This window comes from Spea bombifrons, chromosome 7, assembly GCF_027358695.1.
Source record: "Spea bombifrons isolate aSpeBom1 chromosome 7, aSpeBom1.2.pri, whole genome shotgun sequence".
NCBI lineage: Eukaryota > Metazoa > Chordata > Amphibia > Anura > Pelobatidae > Spea > Spea bombifrons.
In genome coordinates, this window is record NC_071093.1 from 20357748 (window position 1) to 20383053 (window position 25306).

Below are 25306 nucleotides of genomic sequence, written 5' to 3' on the forward strand. Positions count from 1 at the left end.
ATTAAGTCAAATAAATAAATAAATAATAATAAAAAAAATTAAAGTAGCTCCGGCCGGCGGCATCAGCACGCATCGGCCATTTAGATTAGATTTCCAGCAATTTGATGGCCGCATAGTGATGGGAGAAGCGTGAGGGGTGAGAGGTCCGTGCGAGGGGGCGGAGCTTTCACCCCTCACGCTGCTCCCATCACTAGGTGGCCGTCGCACAGTCCGGCCCTGGCAGACAGTGACAAAACTATTACTGCAGGTACCGGGAGTGGGCCGGGGGGCAATTGCCCCCAGACCGCCCTAAATCTAAATAAAATGGCCGGCCATGTGGCTGCGCACTAAAGTGGCCGATGTGGCCGCACGGCAGGGGCTGTCTTTCATGCGGGACAAAAGCCAGCAGCAACTGTGACCATTTCCGCAAAGGCCCTGCTGCTTACCTGCGCGTTGCTTGTAACGTCTCTTGTTCCGCCCAAGACAAGCAGGAACCCAGCGGAGTCACGTGACTTTACATCACGTCACATGACCCTGCTACGTTCCTGCTTCCCTGGGCAGTACAAGTTGCAAGGCAGAGGGCCCCTGCGGAAGAATGCGAGCGGCACCGAGATCTGCAGCTCAGGTAAGGGGGTGGGTGTATGAGCGAATATCTGAGAATGAATGTTTGTGAATGAGTGAATGAATAAATGTGTGTGATTGCATGGAAGTGTAAAGGCATTCCACAGGGAGGCTGTTTGATGCGGTTTGGCCTGTGAATGCAAACAGGGTGCCAGGGCTGACATGATATTAAAGGAGGGGGGCACTAATTGACAAGGGGTGCTGGCTGAGGGCATCACATAACTCAATACTAAAGGGAGGCTGGGTGGCGGGATAAATACACAATGTGGGGCTAACTGGGGGGCAATACACAGAGGTGTGGGGGCATTAGGGTGACCACATCTGCCATGTTTTCCAGGACACATGAAAGGAACAACTAGTCAGATATACATCCCCCATACTACAGGGCAGCATTTTATCTATGTTGGAGGCATCAATACACAAGGGGACAGCTGGGGCCATTACATAAATCAATACTAAAGCAAGGGGCAAGCTGGGTGGATAAATACACATAGTGCTGGCTGAGGGCGATGCAGAAGGGGTCAAAAACACAAAAGTGGGGTCAAAGACAAAGCAGTGTGGAAAATACTTTTTTTTTTAATTGTTGTATCTTACCCCGTCCAGTGGGTGTCAGAGCCTGTGTGTGTGTTTGGGTGTCGGTGTGGCAGAGCCTGTCCTGGTGTGTGTGTGTGTGTGTTTGAGTGTCGGTGTGGCACAGCTGGTCCTGGTGTGTTTGGGTGTCAGTGTGGCAGAGCCTGTCTTGGTGTGTGTGTTTGGGTGTCCTGTTGTGTGTGTGTGTGTGTTTGGGTGTCGGTGTGGCAGAGCCTGTCCTGGCATGTGTATTTGGTCATCTGTTTCCTGGCACTTTACTTTCTGTAGAAATATATTGAATTACCGTATTGGCTCGAATATAGGCCGCACCCGAATATAGGCCGCACCCTTAAAGTTTGGTGCTATTTTAAAGAAAAAAATATTTTAAAAGAAAAAATACACATTATTGGAATGGTAAAACAGTATTTTGTCTAATGAATGAACAGGAATACACGTATTTTAACATTTTTGGTATCTATCAGTTTGTCAGCATATGTTATATACAGACAGAAAACCAATACCCATTTTGAGCCCCCCCCTTAATTCATAAATCACCTTACTTACAGATATGCCACTCTGCCCCCCAGATATGGCACTCTGCCCCTGATATGGTTTATGCCCCCTAGAAATGCCCACCTACCCCCTAGAAATGCCTACTTGCCCCCAGATATGCCCCCAACGCTGATTGATGCACGTGGGGGTGAAGGCTGGCCCGTGTGGTCAAATCCAACAGACGAACTACTGGAGCTCAAATTGCTTAAAAAGATAATGCTAGTTCTGATAGAAAAGTGTCGGAACACACAGTACATAGCAGTTTGTTGCGTATGGGCCTACGTAGCTGCAGACTAGTCAGGGTGCCTGTGCTGACCCCTGTCCACTGCCAAAAGTACCTACAATTGGCACAAGAGCATAAGAACTGGACCGGGAGCAATGGCAGAGGTTGGCCTGGTCTGATGAATCACGTTTTCTTTTACATCACGTGGATGGCTGGGTGAATGTGTGTCCCTTACCTGGAGAACACAAGGATATATCCATAGAGGCCCACCTCGCAATTTACAAGACTTTGAGGATCTGCTGCTAACAGCTTGGTGCCAGAAACCACAGCACACTTTCAGAGGTCTAGTGGAGTCCATGCCTCCACGGGTCAGGGCTGTTTTGGTGGCAAAATGGGACTTACACAATTTTAGGCAGGTGGTCATAATGTTATGGCTGATTGATGTATACTGTATGTGCAATAAACCTCCTGGTAATTGAAAAAGAAAACTTATTTAAAAACAAGCACTGCCCGTTTTGTAATTGAGTAGATTTTTAAGTATTTGTCCTAGATTATTTTTTCTGATGAAAAGCATGCTTGTTTTTATTTTTAGTTTGCAGTGGCTTCTGTTCTTGGTGTCCCATCTAACAGAATCATGACTCATGTGAAGAGAGTAGGAGGAGCCTTTGGGGGCAAGATTACTAAACCAGTAATATTTGCTTGTGCTTCAGCAGTTGCAGCTCAAAAGTAAGTGTTTCTTCATGTAAGTTATTTAGTTGATAAGTGTTCCGTGAAAACAATTAGCCTTCTTGGTAGCAAAAAGGGTAAGTCTCGATTGGACTCCTCTTCTGCATGTTTTTTCTGTGAAAACTGACAACTCAAAACTGACAACTTTCGGTACAGCTGAAAATTTGGGGGCATTTTTAATTCGAGAACATATTGTCTCACACTCTCATTCTTGTTAACTCTTTCTCTCACGCTCTCTAAAGGTTTCCCTGCCGTCTTTGCCGACCATTTCCACTTTTGCATCTTTTCCTTTATCTTATCTTTTATCTTCAATCTGATATCCTCAATCTTCTATCTTCATCCGCATCTCTGCAGACATCACCTGGTGGGAAGTTCCGCCAAAATGGAGGCGCTTCAGGCGACGTTCTCTCCCCGTTCCTCCTGAGTTCAAGCTAGGGCAAAATGACTGCATTTTCTGTGACATTCGCTCCCGTGATTGGAGGATCAGGGAGAGAACATCACCAGAGGCACCAGATAGAAGATAGAAAAATACAAATCAATGTATAACTTATTTAAAATGCGTTATTCAGGATTTCAAATAAACCTACCATTAAAATGATAGACTGATCATGTTTTTGTCAGTGGGCAAACATACAAAATCAGCAGGGGATCAAATAATTTTTTCCTTTACTGTACCTTAAAATGAGATTAAAATGCAGTCACAATGGTTCATTCTCCCTACAACAGCCAAGGCAAAACTTGTAAAGACCTCTCTTCAAGTCACGAGTACTGTCCCCATAACCAGAAAATCTAAATCAGTCTCATACCTAAGGACTTAACATAAAAAGGATTAACCTACTCTTTCTTTACAGAAGACATGGTAACATTTTACATCCTCTGCATTCCCATTTAAACAGTAAAATGTTTTAAAGATACATTTTTAATTGTTTCAAGTATTGTAACATACATGGTTTTTGTAAGGACTTACCTGCCTCTCCGGTCCCGCACCGTGGCTGACCACACGACGCTTCCTCCTCAGACGGCTTCCCGGGCAGCGAGTACCACCGCTACCCGGTCGGTGTCTTCACTGCGTGGCCGACCACGCAGCAAACAGGTAGCACAGCGCCACCATGTGGTCAAAACATGACCTCGGGTGAGCTCCTTAATGCAGGACACACCTCCACCTTTCCCTATTTAAACCTGGACTTCCTCTTCTGGGTCACCCTTGGTTGGTGTATTCGGCTGTTTTCCTGTGCGAGTTGCTGTGACTGTTTCTTCGTTTGACCCGGCTTGCTGACTTCGCTCCTGTTTTCTGATTTGGCTCCTGTTCTCTGATCATTGTTATTGACTCGGCTTGTTTGACTACTCTTCTGGACTTGATTCGGCTTCCTGCTTTACTGGTTACCAGACCTGATTCTTGGTTCAAGCTCTCCTGCCTACTCCTGGTTCCTCCGCCATCCGGGGTCCTCCTCATCCAATCATTACAGTTTTTGTTTATCCAAATTTATAGGACAAAGCTCCCTGTTCGCTGTGTTTTGGAGAGAGGAGAAGATATGTTAATTACTGCAGGCCGCCATCCATTCTTTGGAAAATATAAAGTAAGAGTAATCTTTTTTCAATATATGGAATTTGTTTCTTGACTAGCAGACAGCAAAATTGAGTTTGCAATTATTTTTATAGGTTGGATTTATGAATGATGGAAGAATTGTGGCCGCTGACATTACCTTCTATTCTAATGCAGGATGTACCCCTGATGAATCCATTCTGGTAATTATTAGCATCTGGTATTAGCAAAAGCACCTTGAGATACAAAACTTCCAGATTATTTCTTTTGCTCCTCATTACAGGCATTCATGTTAATTAGTCAAATTCATTTCTAGTATAATATTCAAAAATATGGTCTGGGCGATGTTTTAAACTCAAGACTGGACATGGTTGTGTGGACAGGCAGGGGGTAACATGTTAAAGGACACGGAGGTGACACTTTTACTTAATGGACAAAATCCTGCATATTAGATCACCAATAAATGAAGCACCATATTTGCTCGATTATAAGACCCCTCAAAATCTGAATATTAATTTAGGGGGAAAAAAGCCTAAATATAAGACGACCCCATAGGAAACAAGTTTTTCTAGTAAATCTTAATTCATGTAAAATGATTGGGAAAAAGATTATTTCCTTTTATTTTCCAACCTGCCCCCAGGCTTGCCACTCTGCCCCAGAAATGCCTTATACCCTCTATATGTCACTGTGCCCCATGATATGCCTTTTAACCCTCTAAATGCCACTGTGTCCCATGATATGTCTTATAACCCTCTATATGCTTCTGTGCCCCATGATATGCCTTTTGACCCCCTTTGTGCCACTCTGCCTCCAGAAATGCCTTATACCCCTATATGCTACAGGCAGAGTGGCATATAGGGAGGTATAAGGCATTTCTGGAGGCAGAGTGGCATTAAGGGGGTTAAAAGGCATATCATAGAGCACTTTGCCTACAGAAATGCCTTATGCCCCCCATTTTACACTCCCCCCCAAACTTACCAGTGCTTCTGACTCTCTGGTGTCTGGTGGGGGCAGCGGGTAGACGTCTATGTGATTTGCGTAGGCAACTTCCACTGCAGCCGGAAGGAGGAGCCGTTAGCAGCGAGGGTTGTCTGCGTCCATTGCGCATACATCATCCGGCCGCAGTGGTGCAGGGAACTCTTCTCTCTGACAGCCGGGAAGGTCTGCGTGATGGATGTTGCGGACAGCGGAGGTTTGCCAGACAGGGGGATCTGGATCTTAGTCTCATAGTCAGACCTCTATTTGAGGTCTGATTATAAGACAACCCTGACTATAAGACAAGGGGTATTTTTCAGAGCATTTGCTCTGAAAAAAACCTTGTCTTATAATCGAGCAAATACGGTAAATATATTATTCTTACATCCCTTCTTGCAGACACTTAAAGCTATCTGTTCCTTCACAGTGTGAGACTGAGTCAAGCAATTTAGGGGCAGTTATGGTTGATGGGGTGTTTAGGGTTAATTTTAGGGGCAGTTATGGTTGATGGGGTGTTTAGGGTTAATTTTAGGGGCAGTTATGGTTAATGGAGTGTTTAGGGTTAATTTCAGGGGCCGTTATGGTTAATGGGGTGTTTAGGGTTAATTTAGGGGCAGTTATGGTGAATGGCGCTTTTAGGGTTAATTTAATGCTTATGACTGAGGGTTAATTAATTTAATAAAGTTAACTTAAGGTGCAGTTAGAGGTAAAGGGGGGGGCAAACTAAGGGGAATCTAAATCCTGGGGCAGTGAAGATTATTAATGTATTTATTTATAAAAGTATGGTGACATTCTCTGTAAGATTCAAATCTCTGTAAGATTCGAATCTTTGAATCATTCAAATCTTTGAACAACTCTCTGACTCTATGAGTCATCATTCCTCTGTGAATTAATGAGCTGTAACCTGATCCCAGAGTCTGCAGATGACTCACTCTATGATCAGTTTACAACTGCATGATTCACAGACTGAACTGCTACAAATGAATCGTTCAGTCTACTGAACCGATTCATCCAGATCACTGGAAAGAATCGGATCGAATTAACGATTCTTTCATGATCCAGACATCACTAAAGCAAAATATTTGGGTGTCTTTTCTATGCTTTTATTGGTGAAACAATTTTACAAATATTACTGCTTTAACCTTTATATTAGTTTAGGCACCTTCTTTACTGTGTTTATATTAAAAAAAAAAAAAGCAAATTCTGTGAATTTCATTTAGCCCTTCAGTTACCCAAAATGTTAGGTATTGTCAGACCTTTTATAAATGTTAGGAAACCAGAAAGCTTGTTATGCATTTTATAAGCCAATGTCTAAAGCATAGTGATTGTTCTACCAATGTTCATCTAAGAAAACACTAAAAATCTGCTCCCTTACTTTAAGAAACAGTTTTGATACTTTTTGATGTAAACCAGCTGTAAACCAGCTACTGTCCTTGATGTCTTCAGGTACTAGTGGTAGCTCTTGTTAAGACAGACAATGCATACAGTTTCCCCAACCTTATATGTCGTGCTGTGGCCTGCAAGACCAATCTGCCATCGAATACTGCTTTTCGAGGATTTGGCTTTCCTCAGACTGGCCTGGTGACAGAGACCATCATGGATGCTGTAGCTGCAAAGTGTGGACTACCTCCTTATAAAGTAAGATATCAAATGTAATTTTTATTTTCCAAATTAATTGTTTCTGAATGTTTTGGTCATAATTGCAAGCTTAATTTATAATACATTTCAATTTAGAATACATTTAGAGTGCATTTTGTCAATTCTCCGTATTGCATATAACGTAAGACAAAACAGGAAATACGCATTGATGCAGCAAATACAGTCGTGTCATGTAAGGTACAAAGTACAAAAAGGAATCACGGGAGTACGTGCACATGGTGTAAAATCGGCATCACAAAGGCCTGTTTCGCAGCGTACATCAGTATGAGTAGGCAGATACCACATGGAGAAATGCATACAGTAGAATACATAACCAGAAATTAAAAATAAGAAAAAAACAAAACAGTGGACTGAAAAACTGCGACCCGGCGGCACGAGTCAATTCGCACAGGAGTTTAAATCAATGCAATGTCAGGGCGTTGATCAAGGGAGTAAACATAAGAACGCCAGTGGAACCAACGAAGTTCCACTGAGTGATCCTGCCCCTTGGCAGCACCCAAGAGCCCTAGAGTTCCAGATTGGGAAAGCCCAGTCCCCCCATTGTTTTTGGACAGGTCAAGTAGGAAAAGGAGAGTCTAGGGGGTTTGCCCTTCCAGATGTATCTAAGGAAGGCACTGTGGCACTTGTGGAAGTAGGTGCGTGGGAGTAGGATGGGCGGCGTCTGGAATAGGTACAAAAAGCGAGGGAGAATATTCATTTTAAGGATGCTGACCCTACCAAACCAAGACACACGAGGAAAGGCCCATTTGTTTAAGTCAGAGCGGAGGGAGCACAGGAGGGGGTCAAAGTTAAGGGATCTAATTTGGGAGAGGTCCATCGGAATGAGGACCCCCAGGTATGTAATAAAGTCCTCCTTCCAGCGGAAAGGCATTCTCGTCCGGATGAGATGAGTTAAGTCTGGCAGGTGGAAACCCATCACCTCGGATTTGGATAAATTAATTTTATAATTGGAGAGAGAACGGAATAGGTCGAACACTGACAACAGTCGGGAGAAAGATCTATGAGGATCGGTTAGTGTCACTAAAACGTCGTCGGCGAACAACGAGATAACATGGGAGCGGCCTGCGATCTCAACTCCCTTGATCTCCGGGTCATTGCGAACAGCAGACGCTAAAGGCTCCACTGCCAGGGGAAACAGGAGGGGGGAGAGGGGGCAACCCTGACGCGTGCCGTTGGAGAGCACCACCCGATCAGACTGGACCCCATTAACAACGACCTGGGCAGTAGGAGAAGTATACAAGGCTCGGACACAAGTCAGGAATCGAGATCCCAGACCAATGCCTTCCAGGACCTTTAAAGAACAAGGGCCAGGAAACCCGGTCGAAGCCTTCTCGGCGTCCATGGAGGCGACCACCTCCGGGGTCGTCTTATCAGACCTCAAATAGGTCTGACTATGAGACTAAGATCCAGATCCCCCGCAGTGCTGCAGGGGACCTGGATCCTCCTGTCTTATGCCCCCCAAACTTACTGTGCTTCTGACTCCCCGCTGCAGCCGGAAGGGGGTGCGGTTAGCCGCAGAGGTTGTCTGCGTCCATGGCGCAGACCTTCCCCGGCTGTCAGTGAGGAGAGTTCCTGTGCGGGGAATTCTCTCTGACAGTCGGGGAAGGTCTGCGCGATGGACGCAGACAACCCCCTCGGCTAACCGCACCTCCTTCCGGCTGCAGCGGAAGTTGCCTACACAAAATAGATTATGGATTATAAATTAGAATTACTTATTAAATTATGGGGCTAAACAACTTTTAGTTTAAATCAGATACAGAAGCAGACAGATAGAAGCCTAGCACTGCTTGCTGAACAAAAACAGACAGCACTTATGCAGCTGCACTCATTAGCCCAACAAGTTCACTTCATTGATGGACTGAGGTGAAATTAAATTAAATATTAATTAAGAAAAATTGACTTGGTCTCTTGTTGTTGCTAAAACAAAGCACAAACTAAAGAGCTGCAGCACCAGTACAAATTCTAGATTGTAGTAGTAGTGGACTGGTTAATATTTATGTGGGATAAATTATTAACCCTTCTACCTGACAGAATGTCTCAAACAAAATAAGCGAATATATTAATATAGCAAATTAATTACTAAGCTAGCTAAAATAAATTATATTATCACGAAATATTAATGATTTTAGATTACACACTAGTAGTTGTCTACACTCTACACTAGTATACTATATATGACAATATATATAATAATAATGTATTAAATTATTATATATTATTATATTAAATTATTATTTATAAATTATATTTATTTAATAATTCTAACAATTCAGCAACAGTAGGCACTGTCACCTTGCCAGCCCAGGGCAAGAGCACCCCAGTACCAGTCAACTCAACAGCACTACACAGTTGGTGACAGACAGAAGCACTGAAAAAAAATTCAGTTTTAAAATTACTAAATTATTAATTCAGTAGAACTGAAGAAGAGTACACTGTGAGAAATGGCAGGCTAAGGCTTACCAGTCTCACACAAAAAAATCTCTCCCTGTAACTCTTGGATGCCAAGTGTTGCCAAAGCAGTCACTGTGAAAATGAATAGATCTCTCAGGCAAGCTGTGGTCTTATAAAGGCGGTTTCTGAATTAAAAAAACAGCAGCACAGGCATTGGATGAGACCCTTAGCGTGATGTCACAAGAGCGAGCTGATTGAACAGACGAGGATCAGCTCACTCCTGCTTGAAAAGTTTGATTCTTCGTGTTTGTGCGTCTTCGTCTACGTTTTACTGGCACTGTATTCTGTTCTACGTTTCTTCGGAACCAATAAAAAAAACTCACTCTTCGTGTTCGTTTTCATGTTCGCCCAAAGGCGAATGCACAAGTCTAGTGACAACCCCTTTTATTCCTATTGGATATTTCGACCCACAATGGTTCCTCATTGTCACTAATCTGATATACAGAATCCTTAATACGAGGTTTTACATAAAGGCACACACCTTCTCCTTTCCCAATTCCTCTGTCCCTCCTGAACAGTGTATAGCCTTTTAAATTAACTGTCCAGTCATGGGATTCCTCCCACCAAGTTTCTGTAATGCCAATTATGTCAAAATGTTTCTCATATGCAAGTATCTCTAGTTCTTCCATTTTGTTAGCCAGGCTTGCATTAGCTAGTAGGTATCTGGTTTGCAATCAGTTATTATTTTCTCATGAAAAAAATCTGCATCAGGTGCAACCCTATTCTTTATGCTATTACTGTCCTTAACCTTTTTGCCATTTCAACGCCCCCCAAATCTGGTCGTTAGACAGTTTGTACATCACATTTGTTAGTAAAGATTGATCATAGTGTTGGCTTTTTACTAATCCCATTTGTTTTATTCCCAAGAGATGTTCTTATAGAAAATGTATGCAAGAGCCACTCCAGCCTTAATTTTTTAATATGTCCTAATAAGAGTGGAATATACCTTAGTTCTCTTGAAAAGCTCCATCCTAATTTTACTCAATACTACTGTTTCCTGTCATATTTTAAAGTGTGAAACCAATGTTTCCCTATAAATTAAAAAATTACTTCACACACGTGTATAGTTCTGTTTAGTAAAGGGTCCATTTTGTCACTGACTGGGATGAAATTGATGTCTGCTTTATAGGTACGAGAGCAGAACATGTACAAAGGTATTGCCAAAACTCATTACAACCAAGAATTTGATGCAACTAATCTGATGCGATGCTGGGTAGAGTGCATGCAGAAATCATCCTACTGCGACAGAAGAGCTGCAATTCAAGATTTTAACAAACAAAATTATTGGAAGAAGAAGGGCATATCAATTATACCTCTCAAATTTACAGTTGGTTTCGTCGAAAAGTCTTATCATCAAGTAAGTGAGACTTAAATTTATGATGCCGGAAGGGACTATGTTTATTTTAATTATTCACAGAAGATGCTTATCCCCCAGAATGCATAATTCACATGGCATAGGTATATAGAGCATATTTACAGGTTTCTAAGAATGCATAAGGATTAAAGATTTCAAAATGCAACAGACATGCTGCTTTCTGGCAATACCACATTTGCAAAATTCCACATGCACATACACATCACATAGACATTACATATGCAAATACTTGCAGTTAATGCATGATGTTTTTGAGGAATTCACTGAATAAATGTTAATGTTGAGAACCTGCCTCTTTTGGATTTCCTCAATTGTCACAGTCATTGAGTGCCAGCAACCAGAATTCGTTTGCAAGAGTTTAATATGTTGCATGTTACAGTGGTGGGAATGATGATTACACAACACAAGTTTAACTTTGTGTTCATTCAATGGCTAATCACATTCAACATGTTTGTGGCAACAACCTCCATGTCCATAAGTGAAACTTGAAATGGTCTGTCTCGGGAGTTAAACGCAAACTGATACCACATTTTTTGAATATCTTATCACTTTTAGGCTGCTGCTCTTGTTCACATCTACAGAGATGGGCATGTTCTAATCAGCCATGGTGGAGTAGAAATGGGACAAGGTCTACACACGAAGATGATGCAGGTGAGACCTCATTTTCTGCATTGACAGACTAAGAAGCAATTTAGTTGTGACCAAATTAAGTGATATTTTGCAAAAGGCCATACTTGGGAAATGTACTCAGACATCTATGGGTCACCCATTTAAAAAAGGCCCAGAACACAATTTATCTAAATTTTTTATAGATGCTACAAGATGGAAGTAAGTTTTGTGTACATTTCTGTCCTGAATTCTATGGTATAGGAGGGTTAACAAAACATATTATATGTTTAGATATCTAAACATCTTGGAAGTGATGGATCCAGGCCTAACATTCTCTGGAAAACTGACTATACAGCCAAGCAGGATACCTTCAAATATACCAGACATCTTTTCTTGGGTGCTCTAAAAAAATGCACACCAGAGAATCGGTACTAAAATATGCTTAGACTTCTAATCAGAAGTCTTGGGGCCTAGTACAAACCTAAAAACTGCTCCTTTGCCAGCCTGGACTCCTTTTTACTTTTATTTATTCTGGCACTATGTCTGTTACAACCTAAAGAGTACCTTGTATGCCAATCTTGTATGCTGTATCTGCTCACCTGGTTGCAACCCTCCCCCTTAAAAAATAAAAGTAATAGGCACTACTTAAACCTTAAACACACACACATATATATTTATAAAAGCAAATAATAAATCAGAAAAAAGGGAGCGCCCAAACACCAGAATCATAAAGAATCATAAAAACAATATAGATACAAAAACATTTCTTCAGGAGGGAGTCTTCTGTGTCTTGTAAATAGTTATCCATATAGTATAGTCCATACATAAATAGTATTCTCTATCTAGAACTCTCCTCTTATATATAGTAAATATCAGATTTTAAGAGAGCAGAATATACTGTAGAAAATATTAAAATATTAATAATAGAGAAGTGACCTTTTGCTTTGGCAGAGAGCAAGTCATTGGAGACTTTTGTTAGAGCTGTTTCAGTAGAGTGAAGGGGTTTGAAACCAGACTGTAGTGGGTCAAGGAGGGAATTAGAGGAGAGGAAGTTAGTAAGGCGATTGTACACTATGCTGCATGCTCCTCCAAAACCACTATACCATGCTCCTACTGTCACATTGCCCCCTGCACCTCCCCCATATGGTATTTTTACAGAAATATTCTATATCAAAGCTTACAATGAGACCAACAGAAAGCTGCCATCTGTCTAGCCGCTGATATTGGTTTTACCCCTCTGATGGTAGTTTTGCCAGACATATAATTTGAATATGTTCTATGACCTTATAGTATGCTGTTTACAGTTATAGTAACTATGGCAAGGTTAGACAGGGACTGAAAATGGGAATTGGTTATTTTCCAAGTAGAAATACAAAGGGGGTTTGGTACCTATACATTGGTAATAATGTGAGGAATCTGTTGAGCCTGAAGTTATTAACGTGAGGTACCATAATAATAAGTGTAATATGAGGCAAGGTTTGGTGAACAGGTTTATGACCTAGATAATTAACAATGTTTGAGCTCTGCGCTTTTCTGCCACATGACAACAAGATCAGTCTCCAGGATTAATAGAATAAAAAAATTAAGGAGACTTTGCATTTCCTGAACAAAGGACAGTCCTGCAGATAACTATTAGAATAGGAAGTCATTGAATGCTTTTCTTTTAGTTTGTTTTGTAGTTGTTGTACTTTTTATTTGTTGTATACCTTTTAATTTGTGTATTATGACTGACTATTTTGCTCAGTCTAAACATACAATGTTAGAATTCTGATTTTGTCTAAATCAATCTCCTATATTTTGAGGGTAATTGTCACGTACCCACTTGTGCCTCAAGTATTTCCACGCTCCATTGTCCAACAACGTTCAGAGGGTCGGAATTCCCTGTTGTCATGATCCTACCCAGGCTGCGGAGCTGCATATCTGTCTTGCTTCAGTTTCCCTGTTTTGCTTCGATCCATTCCTGGATTTCCTTTTGCTCTGTTCTGATCTTCCATTCCTTGCTTCTGCTTCAGCTCTGTTTCCTTTATAAGGTGTGCCCCACCCGTGTGTTCTGTTTGTCTCAGTCTTCAGTCTAAAGGTATGTCTCAGTGCTATGTGTTTGGATTACATGTTTGGTTTGTTTCGTACCACTGTCAGCAGGGATTAGCGTTAGGACCCACCGTCATTGGAGTACTTTGGCGTAGTGGTGGGCTAAGCATACTATGGCCATATGATGTGACGGAATCTCCAATTGTTATCACATAGTTCTAGGCTAGTTTCTGTATTCATGTTTGTCTGTCTCTTATGTTTCTTGCCTGGTCTCCCAATCTTTTGCTTGTTATGTTTCAGCCATATTCTCTGCTTAGCTTCCACACTCCCAGCCTGCAGCATCCCGCACATGAGTCTTGTGTTATGTCTCATGCCTGTTCCAGGGTGCCTGCAGGATTTACCTTCATTCTGGTCTATATCCGCTGCTATATTAGGGCGCTGGTATCTGGCTGCACAACCCTAGATGCTCATCACCTGGGTGAGTGCCATTTGTCCTGCACCAGGCCCTGTCCTGAGACTCCGCTACTGCATACTGAACTCCTGAACTCCATCTTCGGGCGCGCTGGGTCATTACAGTTGTCCGTATGGACCCAGTTCCCTGACACCTGTACCCCGACTGGGTACTCCCGCCAAACGTTGCTTTCTCCTGCCGGGACACCAACATTTAACCCCTCAGCGCCAGGCAGAACCAGCGTTCTGGGGGGACATTAAAGGATCATAGCAGCCCACCCCAAGCATCAGACAACACTCATGTGGAGGTGAAAACAGGACTCCTTTATTAAAACCAAATATAGAGCTATATATATATACACAAGTAAGAAAAGGGGCAAGACAAATATCACATGATCTAATTACCATATCAGGAGGGAAGTAATTAGATCAAATCCTGCAACACAATATCCGGGGGAAGGACAGGATGACATGAGACATAAATGACATTAATTGGGGACGTAGATGTGGAATGATGATAGACATATAATTGGCTTGAGACAGACAACGGCCAGGACACAGAGACAACAGGTGCTCACAGGATTAACAGCTACCTGTTGTGTAATTGATATTTAGATATGCACCAGTGACACCTAGTCATACCTACAAGGGGTCTTAAGACAAGGGATAACTCACACAATAACAGGGGAAACAAGTCACACCTATACAATCAACTATGCAAAGACAATCAGCCTTCTTCCTACAACAGGATGTCCAGCTGACATAACAGTTTTGAGACTCTGAGTAGTAAAACATGGGGAAAATCAGCAGAAACTGAACCCCTGTATCCACACACAGAAGTCTCTACAAGGCCTGGGCCCATAGTTGATAGGGAGGAGGCTGGCTCTCAGGCCTCTCCAGGGGCCCCAATGATGGAGGGTTCTGTCACACCTCCGATGAACCCTCCTCACCTGTCCACGCTTGCTACAGTGGCCACGCACAAGAAGGCCACGGCTGCAAGCACTAAAGGGACTAAAAGGCACTAAAATGTGGTGCCTGTTCTCTTATTGGGCCCTATATAAAGCCTCAGAACAGATCCTAGCGTATCCTCTAGTGTTGTTCCTGTTTTTGAACCGGCTTGACTATCCTGAACTCTGGCTACCTGACCTCGGCATTGATATGGCTTATCTGGGACTCCGACAACCTGACTACGGCTTGTCTTGACTACTCTGCGTGTTTACCCTTCAGTCTGTCCCCAGTCTCTGATGATCCATGGAAAGTCCCACGGCCTCTCAAACCCAAAAGGCTCAACCCAAGGGGGAACCAGTTGGAGGGTGAAGAATTTTCTCAGGCACCCAAACCCTGCTAGAAACACACGGATGTTTCTTTCTAACAGTGCCAAGGTGGGCTATTTCATATGTCTCTTGACTGATAAGGCATTGGCGTAGAGAGGAATGCTCCATCTATCCGTTTTTATGAAGAATTTGTGGCTCCCATGCTCTGTGTATTTGATCTCCCAGGAGGAAGACAACAGTCACTGGTCACTCCTGGACTATGCCATTGAGTGCCAGACTCTCATGACTGGGGTCAACTGAACTAATGAGGCTCTCGTGGCAGCCTTCCTGAATGGTCTTTCTGACTGCGTGAAAGATGAGATAACAGCAGGAGACCTTCCCACAGATCTGGAGGGTGTAATCACCTACATGGTACAGATTGAACTCAGGATCAGAGACAGCCAGGCACAGAGAAAGAGAGGCAAGGGCAAAGAGAAAGGGGACACTGCACACCATTATGATTGGTTCCTCCTAAATTCTTGAACAGGAGAGAGCAAGATGGAGAGAACAGAGCCTATGTCTCTATTGTGGCCCACTAAAGTCACATGACCAATCCTGTTGATGCGGTATACTGGTTCCAACACAACTTAGAGCTACTCTCTTGTAAGTTGAAACTATATATGGGAGGCCCCTCTAACCAGCTGTAGTTACTCATACCACTTCTTAACACTTAACGAGGGCTTTCTGCACGAGGAACAGGTTACTTTTTAACATTATTCTCACTCCTTATATACTGCTAACCCTAGGGTTTACATGTTTGCAATCACAAAAAGCCAGTATTGATTGGACCACCTGACACATAATGGCCTGGGGATCTGCCTGTGACTTCTGCTGTCAAAGACCCATAAAAGTAGCCATCTTACCTTTCTCCTCCATGTCTTCAGTTGACATACCAGAACCATACAGGCACTATGCAGACATGTTTGACAAGAAGGAGGAAGAGATATTGCCACCTCACGGGCCTGTTAGATTGTCCCATTGACTTGTCTCCCAAAACAATGCCGCCCAGAGATCGTGCTTACCCGCTATCTGTTCCTGAAACCCATACTATGGAGTCCTACATCAAGGAGAACCTAAAGCAGGCATTTATCCGTCCTCTGTAGGAGCATGGTTCTTTTCTGTGAAGAAGGAGGGTGATGTAAGACCCTGTATGGATTATCAAGGCTTCAATAAGATCACCCAACATAACACCTATCCCATTCCCCTGATCACGGAGTTGTTTGAACGGTTACATGGGGCAACAATATACACCAAGCTTGATCTCCATGGGGTGTATAATCTCATCAGGATATGCTCAGGGGATGAATAGAAGACTGCATTCAGTGCTGGGCTGGCCACTACAAGTACTTGGACATGCCCTTTGATCTGTAGTATGCCCCATCAGTCTTCCAGGAATTCATAAAGGACTGTCTTCAGGATTTTCTCCAGCAATTTGTTTTCTTCTTAGAACTCTTCAGAGACCCACAGGCTTTGTCTTGTGGGGACACTGTGTCCTACCCTGGTATGCTGAGTATGACAGCAATATGTTGTTTAGTCTGTTGTTTATATGGACTAAATGTTTTCATTTTGCAACCTACTTTGAAGAAAAATTGAGACAGACATTACATACTACTGCTCTTATCCTCCATTTGACTCAGGGGTTTCACATACCCTGAATTTGTTTACACTGGCTCATCAAAATCTCTATCTTTCAGAACAGGAATGTCAGTTTATGACACATAGAAACCCACATGTGCCTTGCTAAATATACTGATAATCCACCTGACAACAGATTGTCTCTAGTAGAAGCAAATTAATGAAAAAGGTCACTATTTTAGTGGATAAAGTTCTGAGACAGTATATAGAAAATTTATATCTGTATATATGTAAAATTTGTATCTTAACCCCTTAAGGACAATGGACGGTCCCTAAACCCATTGAAAACAATGCATTTTGAGCCCGTACATGTACGGCTTACAGGCAGTGGCGCCCACACACTGTTTGAGGAAAATCTCTTTTGCCGCACAGAGAAAGCAGGAACCTGGGCGGGAAAAGAGTTTCCTGGCACAGCGTGCAAGTCCACAGCAGTAAGCTGCCCGCCCGTGTTAGGCGGCTTTCGGTCTGGCACCCAGGGCGGACCACCCCCACCCCCTTTAGATACACTACTGGTTAGAAGAAATCACACCTCATTGTGGGATTTTGAAACTCAGGCCAGGGGTTTAAGAGCCAGGTTAATCGAAAAGGTTACTCAAAAAGGGTTTTGAAAAACATACTAGAAAAGGACCCTAACTTGGGACAGAGGACCCCTCCTGTATGGAAACAACAATAAACAGGATGAGACCAGGGTAAGGTACATAGGCAACTTCGATGAGGGACGAAATAAGAACTATTTTAAACAGGTTTTGGCCTATTCTTTTCTTAGATAAAGATTTAGCCCCATTGATTGTGGCATATCCCCAAATGGCTACTACATGGTGTAAAATCTTGCATTATCAGTTGGTACACAGCACTTTTGTTTGAAAATAATTTGGTTTTTAAAACATAAAGTTGTAGTAAAATATACATAGAAATCAGATTACAAGATAAACAATGTTTTGTGTTCAAAATTTCGACAGCGATAATCCAATTTACCAACTGGAATCGACTTAAGATAGGATGAGACAACTGTAGAACAATCATAGACATGGACATATACAGAAGAAACCTTATTGCTCCGTGTGACTGACCATTTCAAAACCCTTGGACCCCATGGCGGCCTTGTTTCGACTATACTAAACTCATAGGGGTTAAGTTTCGGTTCGGGAAAAAAAATTATCGAGGATTATTTAAAGGCCAGATAGTTCAGTCGGTGCCAGCCTGCCTCAATCTTATCATAAGATTCTGATGTACATTTATAGAAATATTTCTCCGAGGAGTCCTGTATTTTGAGTTGGTTACTAATTTCTTCCTAGGAGGGGATTGCCTTTTCCAATATCTGGCAACGCATATTTTGCAGGGTAATATTTACTAATAAACAACCTATATGTTTATTTGAGGTAAGTCTACATGAAACAAAAATATCTGTGGTGTAAGGTAAATATTAATATGTGTAATCTCAGTAAAAGTTGAACTGACTTTTTCCTTCAATTTGTTAAGAACATAGCAATCCCACCATATGTGGGAATGTGTCCCTCTAGCTCCTAAGCAACACCAGCAGGTACCGCTTTTTGCACATGATATTTTATTAAGCCTAGATGGAACTAAATACCAACGGTGCACTAGTTAATAATATTGTTCCTGCAAGTTTAAGCAGTGGACTACTTTTCTCGTATTGTACCATGCCTTATACCAAATTTGGGGAAGGCCTCGAAAGGGAGATCTCTTTCCCATTTTTGAATAGCTTTTGATTTTTCAGGGACTGGGGAGCTTGCTAACAGCTTTACACTATATTAGATTGAGGAATAACTGAAAAGAGCTCATCCCATTTATCTTGTTTCCTTAATGGATTAAATATCAAGACGTGTTTTATGCGCAAGTACGAAAATAACTCTTTATAAATTATATGGTAAATTATATCGTATATGAATATCTGCAAATGGAATTATTTTTTGTCTTTCAGTAAAATCTGCGAGAGTATTAATCCCGCAAGGTTTCCAATTGAGGAATCTTTTCAGATCTTGTAGATAAAAGGAGAGTATTTCAGTTGGAGAGGATTCAGATAAAAAGGATGATAGGCCCTGAGCTTTTTGAATTCTAAATACCGATTTCAGTAGATCCTTCCTAAGGGAGCTCGAGATCTCCAATTTTATAATAATTTGCTGCCCATATTATTACACAATTAGAAAACTCACTGTGTTTTTAAATGAGTAATGAAAGCACTCTACCTCTTATGACATTGTTTTTTGTATGTTCATTGTTCTCACTTCCTACATCTACTTGGTTACCATGGACATAGACCAGCTGATTTGAACATAAACTAATGGTGATTTTGCTTATGGTGACCAGCCCACCTCCTTGAACCCATTTCAATGAAACCCCTCAAAAATCCATGTCAAGTGGGGAAATGTGCGTCATGTTTTGGGTAAATAATTCATGGGATGGGGTCACTATACTTTAGACTAGTGAAACAATTAAGTACTACGGTATTTGCTCGATTATAAGACGACCCCCCAAATCTGAATATTAATTTAGGAAAAAAAGAAAAAGCCTGAATATAAGAAAAAAGTTTTACCAGTAAATGTAAATTCATCTAGGGAGGTTTAAGGCATTCCGGAGGCAGAGTGGCGTATAGAGGGTTAAAAAGGCATTTCTGGAGGCAGAGTGGCATTAAGGGGGTTAATAGGCATTTCACAGAGCACTCTGCCTCCAGAAATGCCTTATGCCCCCCATTTAACACTCCCCCGCCCCCCCCAAACTTACTGGTGCTTCTGACTCCCCTGTCCTGTAGCCAGGGCAGCGTGTAGATCCCACGCACTTGCGCTGCACGATCTACACGCTGCCCCGGCTACACACCGGGGACTCAGAAGTACCGGTAAGTGGGGCGGGGAGACAGCTGCGGGGGATCTGGATCTTAGTCTTCTCATAGACCCCGATTATAAGACGAGGAGTATTTTTCAGAGCATTTGCTCTGAAAAAAACCTTGTCTTATAATCGAGCAAATACGGTATATAGTATAGTGTATAGCCACAAATTACACTGCTTAGACCTTTAGGGCAGACAACCTTCAAAGAACATTGTGAGCTATGCTTCTCATAGTTATTTAATATATGGCTCTGATGATATGGCAACCATTCTTTAATGAAGTTTGTACATGTTAGACAATCTCAAATGTAATTACATTTTTGGGAAATTATGTGTTTGGTGTAAACTGTAAAATAGCTATCCTACTCACCAACAGATGACCACCCCACATTCAGATATATGTAAAGTACCCTCTCCTTCAGGGCGTTTCTTTAGCGCTAGGCATCTCATTAGAGGTTGCAGGGAGCTCCGTTCACACTCCCAAAGTGTTTAGTTTACACTTCCGGGGCGTCTTGTTCACGTTTGTTTGTTTCGCTGCACCTCATCTGGTCTCTCACCTCCCTGGGCGTCCCTCTCTGTGCCTCCTGACATTCTCACTCAGCATCCAACCCCTCCCTCCATCGTCTTTAGACTCCAACTTTAATTTCCTTTTCACCCGCTATTCTCGGCATGGGCAGCAGCTGTGGATGAATGGAGTGGGGCTCGTTTAGACAAAGCTGCTCGGCAGCTCTATTTGTTTCATGTGCAGGAAGGGGGTCTCGTTTAGGAAGAGCTGCTTTCCAGCTCTACTTATTTTATGTGCAGGGAGGGCTCATTTTCTATTTGTTTCATGCGCATGAAACGAGGGAGGAAGGCTCATTCAGCTAGAGCAGCTCTACTCATTTCATGTGCAGGGGGGTTAAGGGCATATAAAAAAACAAAACAAAACCCTACATTCAGCTCTACCTTTTTGCCAGAATACATAGTGGGCATACAAAATAAGGTTTCATTGCCTTACCCTGAATAGGAGTAGGTTTTTTCTTTGTGTGTTTGATTTGGTGCAATAAAAGCCTGGAAATATGTTGGGTTTCCTACTGTCCCCGCTGCACTAGAAGTGTCCTAGCAGCAGTGGCGGTGGCAGGGGGGCCAGAGGGGGCCATGGCGCCCCTACATCATGCTGTGCCCCCCCGATTGAAATGTCAGTTTGTTGTTTTTGTTGCAGCCCAGAGGAAGCACTAGATGCGGAGGAGAGAGAGGGGCGCCAAGAGGTCTCTCAAGTTTTTAGCAACCGCTTGGCGCCTCTCACTCTCCTCCGTGAGGCTTCTGTCTTCAGTGTCTTTGTCGCGGTGCCGGCGTTTCATCCTGAGCGCTGTAATATGACGTCAGACAAAGACACTGATGACAAAAGCCTCACAATTCCACCACAGGACGTCTGAAGTTAAGTGAACTACAAAGGAGGGAGAGGGTAGATAGTAAGAAGGAGGGGAGAGGGGGTAGATAGTGAGAAAAGGGGGGAGGGGGTAGATAGTGAGAAAAGGGGGGAGGGGGGGTAGATAGTGAGAAAAGAGGGTAATAAGAATATTAAAATAAAGTCAGAGTCAGAGTGAGAGAATGAACGAATTAATTTTGTATGAATTGTGTAAATGAGTTAGAGAATACATGAATTAATGTGTGGAAGAATTGCGTAAATGAGTGAAAGAATTAATGAATTTGTGAGAATGCATTAATAAATATGTGTTACTAAATTATGTGACAGAGTGAGAGAATTAATGATTGTGTGAATTAGTGAGTGACTGTAAAAGCGTCTGTGTGTATTATAGATGTTATATAATCATTTTTGGAAAGGCAAAGATGGCACGGGCAGAGTGTTTATGGGATAAAAGGTGGCACGGGTAGCGTGTTTATGGGACAAAGATGGCACAGGGTGGGCTGTTTGGGGACAAAGATGTCATATGCTGGGCTGTTTGGGGACAACGATTGCAAATCCTATGTGTGTTATCTGCGTGCTGGTCAGGTTCTATGTGGGCAGTGTCGACTCCAGGGCTGGCTTTGGGGTGTGCAACCCGTGATCTATGCCTGAAATTTAGGCAGTTTTATTTATACCTTTAATGCGGAGATTTTGTGCGAATTCCAATTGATCTATACCTGCAAAGCTGGGTTTTTGTGTTATTCTGTTGATCTATATCTGCTATGCTATGTTTCCATACATTATTTATGTATACCTGCAAATACGGGGCTTGTTTGTCTTATTCAGTTGATGGATATCTGCAAAGCTGTTTTCATGTATTTTTTATTTGATCTATACCTTCAGTGCTGAGTTTACATGTGATTTCCAGTTGATCTATAACTGCAATGCTGGGTTTGTGTGTTCTGTTGATCTATACCCGCTCTGCTATGTTCCCATACATTATTTGTGTATACCTGCAAATACAGAGTTTTTATGTCTTATTCAGTTGATCTACACATGCACGTGCTGTTGACATGTGTTTATTTGATCTATACCTGAACGGCAGGAATTAAGTAATGGAGAGGTATGGCTTAGTGGATGAGGGACAAAGGGACTCTGGGGATAAGTACAGGGGAGAAAAAAGTGTGAGAAATATTTTGGCGATAGCAGAGGGAGTGCTTGCATGCTAGGGCACGTGGAGCCTTCCTGAGGTCCAATTGTTTACAATATTAAATATATTGGTAACAGGGTCTAATTATATATATATATATATATATATATATATATATATATATATATATATATATATATATATATATATATATATATATTGGCAGCAGAGGCCAATATTAATATATATATATCTATATATCCGCAGCAGGGTCTAATATTAAAGAATAAAAAACAATTGCCAGTCCAGCTGTTAATTTGAAATCATATTTCAATCACGGTCTTTACTTCAAAGAGATAAGTATATATTATGTATGGTAGTTAAAAATGCACATCTAAGACATATCTAACATATATATAGTGTATATGTAGCGTTTTATGATTGCCCCCCCACTTTGGTCCCCGTCCCCCCCATGTGCCCCCCCCCCTAAATATGAAAGCTGGAGATGCCACTGACTAGCAGGTACCTTACTACAATATATAGATAGTTAGTTTGGCCTGGGAGTCTGTCCCTGACACACATTGATTTCAGCACTGTCTCATATTTGGGCATCAGACAACCCTATCACCAATATCTGTCTTTATTAGGCATTATACTTTTTGTTTAAGAATATTGAATACAACAATAGCTACTTTCTTGCAGCTCCAATTACCTTCATACAACTCTCTTCTTAGGTGGCAAGCAGGGAGCTAAAGATACCAATGTCCTACATCTATATCTGTGAGACCACCACCTCATCTGTCCCAAATTCCATTGCCTCGGCAGGTAGCATTGGAACGGATGTATATGGCATCGCTGTCAAGGTAAGGAATGTGTCCATCATTTTGATGAAACAAGCATACACTATCTTTGGCCTATTAACCTGCTTCTGACAGTTTCCATCTTACATTAAATGTACACCCAGATGTACCTGCTTTATAATCTTACTTTGTTTAATCTTATTTTTAATAGTCTTTTTTATTTTGTACACCCACTGGCCACTTTATTAAGTACACCTGTCCAATTGCTTGTTAACACAAACAGCTAATCAGCCAATCACATGGCAGCAACTCAATACATTTCGGCATGTAGACATGGTCAAGTAAACTTGCTGAAGTTCAAACTGAGCATCAGAATGGGGCAGAAAGGGGATTTAAGTGACTTTGAACATGGCATGTTTATTGGTGCCAGATGGGCTGGTCTAAGTATTTTAGAAACTACTGGGATTTTCACTCGCAACCATCTCTAGGATTTAAAGGGAATGGTCAGAAAATATCCAGTGAGCGGCAGTTGTGTGGATGAAAATGCCTTGTTGATGTTAGAAGAGAATGGGCAAACTGGTATATATGCCGATGTGTTTTGTGGTTTGTTTTCTAATGCATAACAGACAAAGTTAAAAGAAATTTAAAAGATCATTTCCTTTAGTCTTCTCATTGATTATTCCTATAATGCCTGATTTTTCAGCCTAATAGCTGATCTCATTTTAAAGTTTCCTGTTCAATGGCCAGAAGTGACAATATTGATGTGATAAGACACCCCACACCCACAGATGGTATCTTGCTATCGGATGATTGTTACTTCAAAGGAAGAAGGTTGCTCGTTCACCAATTCGTCTGTCTTATGTTTAAAATCTCTAAATATCTAAAAGGGGTGTCTCCTTTGTATTTGTTTTCTCCCTATTAATATATGCCCCTAGCTGTCATTTTCAATAACATTGCATGGGGAATTCAGTGGTTTGCAATCTCTGCAAAATGATCTGTTGAGCTCTATTATTGAGTCTCAGCTACCCAGAAACACTCCCATTCACTTAACTGTAACTGCTTACATGTTTCCTTGCAAGTTTTAAAAAGCGTTGTTTCACTAACCTGCAAGTTGAAGATGCGAGTTGAAACTTAGTTCTTACCAGTAAATTTTACTTCACAACCCTAAAGGATTGCAAGGGGACTTTTAAACCCCTCCCCATGCTATACAGGTAAATAAAAAGGTGGGTCTTCAGGGCCAACTGACCCGGTGCATGGTTGGTGGGTGGTAGTACAAGAAACCTGGGGTATTTGGCCCTCGAAAGAGGGTTTATTGTGAGCCAAGTTGGAATGTGAAGAAAAGATGTCCCCAAAGGTTAAAATATATAGGGATCTAAATGTAACCAAGGTCCATTGGAACATAAGCATTCCTCTATACCAACCAGCAAGTTAGTAGGGTTCCACCCCGTGGCGTGTTTAGCAGCCGATTCTATGGTGCAACCATGTAGAAAGACAGTACTGACTTGTTGGGCAGTGGATTGGGTAGCTTATGTTTTGTTTTTAAATAACTGCTTTTAAGAATTTATGATTTAAAGACTAGCAGAGTCGCTATAGCAAACTGGAATATGCATGACGGTTTATGCACAACATGAACCAATATGTATGAATATTTTAAAGGTCCTTTGACCTTAATGTTAGGACATTACTACCATATATTATCTCTACCTTACAGTCATTAGTCTATTCTTCTGTTTGTAGAATGCCTGTGAAACACTTTGCAAGAGATTGGAACCCATCATTCTCCAGAATCCTTGTGGCACATGGGAAGAATGGGTAAGAAAACGGTTCCTTTTTGCATTTAAATATTGAAGGAAATGGGGGTGTAATGTACAAAAAGTGCAAGTGAAAATGTTTCCGGTAGAACAGACATGTATCTCTTTGTAAATATTCATTAAAGAATAATAATATTGAATATATTTACAAACTGACACAAGAGTAAGAGGATATGGTGGGAGACATCTGACAGCAGGAATATGGCCATGAAAGAAGATGTAGATGTAGGCATGAAGCCTACATCTACACAGGCAGGCTTCTCATGCTTCCCTAAAGAAGAGTTTTTTTGAAGAATAAGAGACTAGGAGAGAAACAGATAATCCAGAGTATGTAATTTCAAAGGATAGGGGAAGCCCTTAAGAAGCCCTGTATCGCTGCATGAGAGGTACAAATTAAAGCAGGGGAAAGAGGAAGATCAAAGAGATCAGGTAAGTGAGCATTTGGAGTTTAGTGGAGGGACTTAGGTAGGAAAAGAGCTATGAATCTTGAAGCAGGAAGATGGATCCGCGATGCACAGTGGTAGTATAACGCCCTCTAATGGATGAATAGCTAGTCTTGTAGCAGTGAGCCAGGAACAGCTGGTTTGGTTATAAGCAGTGGCAAC

General features: G+C 41.8%; 1 protein-coding gene across 1 annotated transcript in view; it reads left to right on the plus strand.

Annotated features, from left to right (window-relative positions):
* Positions 1-25306, plus strand: part of AOX1 (aldehyde oxidase 1) — a 190894-nt gene that overhangs the window by 129441 nt on the left and 36147 nt on the right. The window contains exons 23-30 of the mRNA XM_053471953.1: positions 2538-2671; positions 4161-4248; positions 4331-4417; positions 6636-6827; positions 10429-10656; positions 11230-11325; positions 22825-22953; positions 24628-24702. Of these exons, the coding sequence (XP_053327928.1) occupies positions 2538-2671; positions 4161-4248; positions 4331-4417; positions 6636-6827; positions 10429-10656; positions 11230-11325; positions 22825-22953; positions 24628-24702 (1029 nt within the window). The remainder of the gene's footprint in view (positions 1-2537; positions 2672-4160; positions 4249-4330; positions 4418-6635; positions 6828-10428; positions 10657-11229; positions 11326-22824; positions 22954-24627; positions 24703-25306) is intronic.